The 9,809-nt window shown below is 30.0% G+C and overlaps 1 protein-coding gene across 1 annotated transcript in view; it reads left to right on the plus strand.

The window, feature by feature from the left end:
• Window positions 1-6,556, plus strand: part of LOC142322634 (uncharacterized) — a 55,533-nt gene extending 48,977 nt beyond the window's left edge. The window contains exons 18-19 of the mRNA XM_075361712.1: window positions 4,598-4,813; window positions 6,390-6,556. Coding sequence (XP_075217827.1) covers window positions 4,598-4,813; window positions 6,390-6,556 — 383 coding nt within the window. The remainder of the gene's footprint in view (window positions 1-4,597; window positions 4,814-6,389) is intronic.
• Window positions 6,557-9,809: the final 3,253 nt, after the last annotated feature.

Here is a 9,809-nt window from a genome sequence, read left to right on the forward strand (position 1 = left end):
CCTAATACAATACAAAAACCATCTTCAAGCTTACTGAACCACTGTTTCAAAACATTAACTCTTGATCAGCTGATTTTGCCAACCTATGAAAACAAAATAATTTATTCTGATAAAAGAGTTAAATGATCAGCTTTTATTTTCAACCTATGGACAAAATTAATTATTTCATGCTGTTAAAATTCTTTTTCACAATTCAGTTTGTTTTGTTTTTAAATGGAATTAAATTTCAATATTATATATTAAATTTGTTCTTAAGTAATAACATGAATCTTTTCAGAATTAAATTTTCTACATTTCCAGTTGAAAAAGATACAACTTAATTGACCATTTAACAAATGTTTCTTACGTTAAACCCAAAAACGTTTTACTCCCAGTTTTTGTGTTTCACATCAGATATCTCTAACAACTTTACATAACATATAAAATCCATGGAAGCAATGCAAATGTAATGAAATAAATTTAATTAAACACATCTCAATATGGAACTCGCCAACTGGCACTGATGAATTCACATTCAGTGAAGGAATTTGAATAAAGACTTGAATGCAGTTCTAAAACGTTCAAATAAGTACTCTACTATAGTGTATTATTGTTTAGAAAAATCATTGTTTAAAAAGAATACTGGTTGTTTAATTAACATAGTATTTATAATGTACATAGCCTACGGTATATTATGTTACTACATTCGGAAATTTCAGCATTTACAATACAATGTCCAAACAACATTTGTTTTTCATTAGTTCATTTAACACATCTGCAGTTGGACAGTAGGTTCTATGTATGTTGAGGAGTGCTAATCCATTCAAGCATGTATTTCCAGTAGAATTACCCAAATATTTTTTAGATGGTGTAATGTTGAGAAACATCATTCATTTATACATGTGAACACTGGGAGTGCAGCTAGTATTTCTAAAAAAATGAATATATTTGGCATTATGTTGGGATTGCAAATAGTTAACCCATTTATGGCTGTTTTCAGTTGGTCTCCCTTCTCAAGATGCGCAATTTTTCTCTACCATTTAATTCATTATTCAGGTTTTCCTAGCAACCGTTTCTTATATCATTGGCATAAAATTCTGTGAGCGAAGTGAAAGCATAAACTTGAGACAGCAGGGACAGAAGATCTGGGTTTGTAAGTAACAGGCACTGAAAGCCTTTCAGTATTTCCTTGAGTTTCAAGAAATTCGAATGTAGTTGGGACATGAAGGTATCCAGAAATGGAATAAAAGTAAAGTTCTGGCTTCACTGATGATAATTCCAAGTTTACACGGTTTTTTGCTCACTCTGCCATGTGAGGGATTTGAATGAAGGACCACAACCTATTCAAGACTTTAGAAGCACAAATGAAAATTTTATAAAATTCTTCATCAACATTTTTGCGTATACATTTCATTTCCCTGTTAATATCTTCAACAAGGTTTACTGCTTCCACGAGATCAATAGTTGAATTCTGTAGGAATTTACACAAGTGAGACTTAAAGAAAACAGTCTCTGAATACAAAACAGTGATATGACCAATTGACAGTCAGTCAAAGCACATAAAAGTGAATTTGCTTGTGAGGATGAGTCTGTCATTCCATTCTAATATGCTTTGAAGGGTTGCAATAATAGGATCATACAATTCCACCACTGTGGCCTCCGAATTATACCTTTCCAACTATTGTGTTGCGCAAAGTTGAACGAGTTTTTCATGGCATGAAGTTATAGTTTCCATTTCAGTTATTGCCGATTTTAAAAAATGTTGCCTTTTAGGGGTATTAAGACATTCGTACAGATTCGATATTGTACCCGTACAATTTCTAATGGCAGTTACTTCACAAGCACTGGATACAGGTAAGTTGAGGCTGTGTGCTTAGCAGTGGACGTATAAAGCTGACGGAATTATTTCCTTTACATGTGCCTGGACTCTGTTTACTTTTCCTGACATGGACATAGCTACGTCATACCCTTGACCCCGATTCTTATTTATATTTACATTTAATGAACGCAACTTATCCAATATCACCCTTACGATTCCTTTTCCAGTTACAATAATGGTAAGAATTGTAGAAAGTTTTCCTTCACAGTGAAATTTTCTCTATCAACATAACGAACACACAGTAATAATTGTTCTAAGCCTGATATGTTTGTCGTCTCATCGGTAAGAATAGAGAAGCAACTAGAGGCATTAAGTACTTTCATGAGATTTTCAACAATCAGGTCATTGCACACTTCAATTATTTCATTCTGTATTCTAGACTGGTGTACTGCGCATTTCCAACACTACATTTCAACAAATTTTGTAATACAGTGTCAGTCTTACTTCGAAAGCGAAGAAGTGCCCTGAAATTGCCATCATTTTCTTCTGGTTCTTGGTCGACCTCGACCTCTATTCATCCCAAATCCCTGTGGCCTTGCAGAACAATGCATTGTTTCCTGCAGAACAAAATACTCTCAGTAATAGGAATATGTTTTTTCCTGTTCTCCAGTTTCTTTTGAGTTGTTGCAGTATCTATTAGCACATTAAAAGACTTTTTCTTCCCACATGAAATTTCGGTCAAAGTACCAACTACCTCCAAACTTTCTTTGTGATAAAGACACTTCTCATGTTGTGAAAATTGTTCAATGGCATCCTTCCACTTGTCAAATTTCTCACTACAAAATTGACCTAAGGGTTGCTTGCCAGATCCAACACCATTTCTTGGAACAAAAAGGCACAAAATTTACAAAAAATTCCTTCCTTAAATTCAGAATATGCAAGCCACTCCAGCGGTAAAACCATTTAAACTCATATTTCTCTTTCCTTTTGTTGGAAAAACAAACCCTGGATTTGGTTCCCAGATATTGTTCATGACATCCAGTTTTGTTTTTCATTGGACAAGTCTTTTCCTACGTAAACACTAATATTATAAGTGTGTGGTTCACTGGAACTTGAAGATGTTGAAGCTTCAGGAACCAGAACAACTTACTTATCACTTCTAAATGATTCACCGGGTACGTCAATATTATTGAATGATGTCGATGTACATTCAATTCCAGCCGAGTTTTCACAGGTGGATGTGAAATCAGTTTCGGGAAGACCATTTACGAGAGCATCGTCACGTTGCAGTAGCGAAGAAATATTTGGCAATGTGAAATTTTCATCAATGTTACAAGAATTACTACTGTCATGTGAATTTTTGCTAAAAAATTGTAAAATTGAACTTTGAGGTCACTTAGACATATTAAAGAACACAGAACGATAATGTGATGTTTCTATTTAAAAATATGAACTGCGAAATGAAAATGCACAAAACGTTAAATAAACGTTTCACAACAAAATCTGAACTCAGACTAACAAGCGAATACTGGTCGACAATGTACAATATTTCATATATGCACTGCTGTCACTGCAGAGCTGTCTTGACAATATATTTCCCAACAAGTAAGTTTATATGGTCTCGGCCTTATTTTATTACAAGGTCGATTTTATTTTAAGAAGGTACAATTTTATTATTTTAGATCATTTGAGTAAAGTCTGAATAATTTTTTTTAGACTGTCATTGTTTTATTCAGAATTATAAAAATAATTAACACAGTAACATTATTTTTACTAAAGTTAGATTAACATTATAAATGTGAGAAGGTATATGCCAGAAAAGAAAAGTTAGGTTCCATGCAAAGAACCTACATTACCTAACATGTAACAGGGAAAATTATCTGTGAATCTGTCATTTTCATTGCATTTCTGGTGTCTGTTGTTACGCAATATTCTCTTTCAAAGTTAGTAAAACTAACATTATCATTGTAGTCAAATGGAAAATATTTCACTTTGCTACTTTCTGGCATTGAATGAAACAGAAGTCTAAATGAGAAATCTGTTATATCACGAAATTTAGTCATCATCATGTTACAATTTGAAAGAAAGAAATTTCTTTCAAATTGTATCTTGTTGTTTTTCCTAGAACTGCTGAAAACACTTCTAGGCAAGTGTTTAAACCATAAATACATGTAACTACTATAATCAGGTATTGGAACAGCGTAACTAAAAACACAAGAGACAAACTTTACTTAATTTTGTCTTGTCTATACAGATATATTTGGGTTTGTCAATTTAATGGTTAAACTTTTGTAATGTAATGAATAAAAAAGAACAACACAATAAATTTGAAAGAAAATTATGTCCAATAAGAGAATGCATAAATAATAGCATAACTTTCAGTTTCTAATACTACACTGGTACTACCTAATAGTACTACACTAATACTGTAATTAAAAATTAATTAAATGTTACATATTCTGGTAGCCACTGATCAATTGGTCTATATAGTTCACATCATTCAGTTACAATATAATAAACAGAGTTTGATAAGTTTATTCATTTTCTTTAATTGAGATAGTTTATGTAAAAGCTATTTGAAAGAGAAAGCTTATTAAAAAAAAATAAATAAATAAAAATAGATTTGGCTTAATTGACTTTTGCGAAACCCACAACTAACAGAAAGATATTATTGATTTCATGTATGTGTAGTTTTATTAAGTTAAAAAGATAATTTTCAGAAACAATTGTTTATTATTATCTATCATTTATGTAAAATATTTATTATTAATGTTATCATAATTGTTCTATTCTATTCAGTGTCTTCTTTGATTACACACAAGCAAAGCAACTTAAAACTTGTAAGGATTGCCAGTTCAGATCCTCATTCATTTATGAGAATTCAATCCATTTATAGACGAGACCATTTTGAATATTTCATTATTGTGGGAAGAAAAATATTTCTGTGTCTTGACAACCCTAATGGCGGTATAAAGAGGATAATTGAAGGCTTCTTTGGTGGAGTAATTCACAGTGGTGTGTAACTCTTTATTCTAACATATTATAAATTATAATTTACCATTATTTGATTTCAATTATTACTTATGTCTACTTTGAATTCTGTCTTTGTCTTTTTAACCCCAGTTTATCAACACAGATACCTCTTATTTGGCTTACATTCAGTGTGAAAGTTAGGCACAATTTATCTAACAGATGAATAAGCGTATTGACTATGCCTACTACTAGCATTGATTAGTACTACCTTATATTTAAATTCAAAGCATTTATACAAGACAAGCAACATGATATGAAAATCCAAGTTATGAATTTCTGTTCCACACTTTATGACAATGACATGGAAAGAATAATTGTCCAGGTAGGATAGAATGTTTTTGTATTTTTTAATCGATTAAGCATTCTGATAATCACATAATTAATACTTCAGTTGATTAATTTCTGATCTGTGCAAACAAGTAAATGATCACTTATTAACGCTATTGTTTTTGAATCCATACAGTTTAAAGATATTTGAAATATTTTAAACAAAAAGTGATACTGAATCCTGAAGATAAAAATAGTATTATAGTCAATTATTATAATCCAGAAAAAGTCTGAAATAAGTGAAAAAAAACTTTTATGAAATGTTCAATTCAGTCCTTGATAAACATTAATATTTTGACCAATTTTCACTATTTACTGTTATGAACAACAGATTCAATTTAAAAATATACCATTTTTGGACACTTGTCTTCCACTTATAAATAATAATATGCCACATTACATTTACTATTTTATAAATAATTAAATGGACTTTATAATAAGCTATGAATGCATATTTATCTGTTTCTTAAGAACATATTTTATACTGATGAATGTTACACCATGGTAGTTTCTTTCTAATAACATACCTACACAATTAAACTACACATTAGCTATTCTATAAATTACATTTACTTTTGAGTTCACAATAACAACGAATTATTACAGTTTATCTTGAGCATATAAAATAATTTGTTAAGTGTGTTTGTTTTTTAAGAAGTTATAAATATACTTCTTAAAAAATATACTTCAAGCTATTGCCTGCATCATACCTAGCCAAAATAATTTAAATAAAAAAGTATCAAAATATTCACATCTCTAATAACACAGCTATATATCTTTTTATGATAATTCCAACATTTAAAATAAGTTCAAGAAGTTCCAACAATTTAATAAAAAGAAGCCTGCGAGGAAAGTGATTAAGGGAGACAAAACCCACTAACATAATGTGTTAGAAAGATCTACTTCAAACGTAAGCAGCCAATAACTCAACTGATTCATTTGTATGTATGTGCATTTTTACTAAGAACAGGTATGTATAAAGGCTTTTTACTCTTTCAGATTTCTTAGCTTGACACACCTATATTATAGAAAATTTCAATAGTCATAAATATTTCTTACTTTTAAAATAAAAATTTTAAATAGAGATTTCTACATAAGTTGAATCTTAGTTTTAAAATTAATGCTTTCCTTGCGAACAAATATTTAATTAGGATTAAACATGATTTGTTTACAAACTTGGTCGAATTATCATTAAAGTATTACTTCCTTACCTTCTTGTTATTTGTTACAGAGCATTTTGATGACATACTAAGAATTATTGACTCTGACAAAATTACTTATTATGACTTCAGCAGAGTAAACAGTGAATCAAATGAAGCAGCAATTACATTATCATCTGCTGATATTCTTCAAAAGCTGAATTTCAAAGATGCATACAATGTATTTGGTATGTGTTAGTTAATTAAAATTGTATAAAATGATTTTTTTTTTCCAAGTAAAAATCTTCAATAATGTATTTATCCCTTTTGGTAAAACTTTCATATCAGTAGAATAACAGAATATCTCATTTAGACTGATGCCATACAAAAAACCTTTTATAATTTGCTTTCATTGCACATAATTAAGTTATAATATTTTTAATATTCTGACTTTTTATTTTTAAGGCAACTGGTTTATTTTTGTTAATTTTAATTTACAGAAAAGTATTGTATGAACTGTAAATGAGATTTTATAAAACAATTTTTTTTAACATCTTCCTTGTAAAAAAAAAAATACATATTTAAAATATAAACACAAAACTCGATACACAGATTATACAGTAAAGAAAATTATAGTACAGATTATAAATTTAACTACCGATTGTATTTGAGAACATTGATTATAATTTTAACTACAGAAATGTGGGCATGAAGAAGAGTAAGAAAGCTAAAATGGTAAGACAGAGTAAAAAATAAAGAAGCAAACAGGGGAGTAAATAAGTATAGCTGTTATAGAAATTGAATTTGGATTCATCTAGCATCGCAGCAATAGTTTGTGGTGGGCATAAACAACTTGTCAGTTAGATCAGAACTCTGAGTGTAAAACATTGTTTACATACTTTTCTGAAAACCTTGTACATGTTCTTTACAATCACTAACTGGATTTAATACGTACATTATTGGCTTTTGTTCACAGCTGTTATTTCTTAATTAGTTTATAATAGTGTTAGTATTGTTAAAAAAAGCTATTTTTTAGTTAACTTTATTTGAATTGTTCATAATTTAATTTATTGTAGTGTAAACATAAAACTGTAATGTCAGAAAAAACTGGTAAAATTGAGGGAAAGAAGATTATCAAAAGTCAAACTCAAGCATTACATTTATAATTTTATGAAGAAAGATGTCGAAGAAGGACAAGCAAAAAATTTAAAACAAATTAAACTCATGTTTCTGAAGCAACCACTGTATGTTAGATTCCTTCAGCGCAATTTAAAGCAACAAGAACAACATGAAACTAGTAAAAGTGAATTCAGTACTCCTCGTAAAAAATGGCCAAGGAAGAAGTTGTAAGCTGACCTGGATGACTTCAACAAAGGTGTTATTCGGAGGGCGGTGAATGAGTTTCACTTACAACATGGAGAACACCCCTCTCTGAGAAAACTTTTACCATTAGTAAAAGAGCAAATAAAATTTGAAGGCCACATTTAGGCTCTTCATGTAATCATGACAAATTTAGGCTTCTGGTGAAAAAAGCTAAAAACAACAGAAAAACACTTGTTTCTAAAGGGAGTTGAACAATAATAGTTTATGTGGGAGGAGAAGACAGTTTTATCAAAAATGCTCTTCTAATAAATTTAAATCCAGTCAAAAAATAGAGGATTACCATGACAATATGAATTTTAATATTTTTCAAAACTGGGTTGTGTCTCAATTGTTACTGAATCTGTCATTGAGATCTGTGATAATCATGGACATCGCACCGTACCACAATGTTGAAATAAATGCAGCCTCTAATTCGAATTCAAAAAACAAAACATTTTTGACTGGCTGATTAAAAACAAGATACCACATTTCACATGAAATGTTCAAATCTGAATTGTATACTCTGATAAAACTACATAGACCATGGTTTAAGAAGTACAAAATAATTTTTTTGTTTGCTGAATAAACATACTGTTGTCAGATTACCTTATCATCCCGACTTAAATGCTATTGAAAATGTCTGAACATGTGTTAAAAATTACATTGCCCAAAAGAATCTAACATTCAGTTTAGAAGAGAAAATAGAACTGGCAAAAGAAAAATTGAAAGAAATAAATGTAAACTTCTGGAAGGCAGTTTGTATAACTGTGAGACAAATTATTTAAAACTTGAACCAATGATTATTGTGTAAGTTGGATATGTAGTAATGATTCTTAGTAATAAAAATAATCATGAATTAATGTCACCATCCACGATCATGAAACTACATATAGAACTAAAACTATGCTTAGTTTAGACAAGTTTTGTTTTACTGAAGTAGATTTATGATTAGAGACTAAGTGTAATATATGTGAAATAAACACTGGAGCTGAGTGTACTTAATTGCGATTGTGAATGAAGGTTTGCTCTCTGTATTCCTGCTTACAGATCGAAAACTCTGTTACTGGATCGAGACAACTAAGAGTTTGCGCAGCTTAAATGCCACCACTCACGAAACTAACTGCAGATGCTTAATTAGAACAATAACTGGCTGGGATAAATCATAAGAGGGGAAGGATTGATTGGACCACTGTTGGAAGGTGCAAAGATGAGAACACATGAAAATGAAATATTATAGACAATCCATAATAAAATGGTGGAGGGCAGTATCAAGAACTCAGGTGTATAGTGGTAATAGAAGAGAATGGGTGCAGGCATGGTGTTAAAAACACACTTCAGATAAACTTATGATAATGATTAATTTCTGTGTTTTTTTGTTGTTTATTTATTCTTCTCAATAGCACAGCATATCAAAGCTTTCAAGCTGTTCTGCTATGTACCTCCCCTTCCTTTCTAGCTTTCTTATCTAAGTATCGTCTATTCCTGAATTGTAAGATTGAATTAGGCACAATGGTAGTGGAAAAAACAATGTAAGGTAATCTTTTGAAGTATAAAAATGATTGGAGAATTAAGTAGAGCTATAATACATCACTTCAAATTTTTTTCTGTATTTGCACAAAGTTGAATATAGTTTTAGGAATTGACAAGGTTTTTTTTTCAAATTTTTAAATATTTTTTAAAAATTTTATGTAGTTTTAAAAGAATCATTATGAATGAAAATGATGTAAGCTTAGAGTCCGAATAAATCATAAGCTCAGGTGTATAAGTTACTATAACAGAAGATTCAGATGAAAATAAATGGGTAAAATTAAAAAAGGAAGTAATTAAGGTAGAAAAGATGATTGGTAGAAAGTAATAGCAAGCAGTGAATCAGAGATAATGAGAAATACTAAAACTGATGAATGAACACAGAAAGTATAAAAATGCAAAAGATGACAAAAGTATAAAAATCGTAATTGTATTGCGATTGTAACATAATAAATGAAGGGTTGAAGGAGATTTATTCTGAACTATAGAAATTGTAAGTTAATAAATAATTCTGCAATGTCCATAAATACATTGATTTTGATTCAAATGGCATACTTTGAAAGCCATACTGTAACAAACATTTTATTTATACTTTTTTAGTGATGTTTTATGCATGCACATCT

This window comes from Lycorma delicatula, chromosome 4 (assembly GCF_047948215.1).
Source record: "Lycorma delicatula isolate Av1 chromosome 4, ASM4794821v1, whole genome shotgun sequence".
Taxonomy (NCBI): Eukaryota; Metazoa; Arthropoda; class Insecta; order Hemiptera; family Fulgoridae; genus Lycorma; species Lycorma delicatula.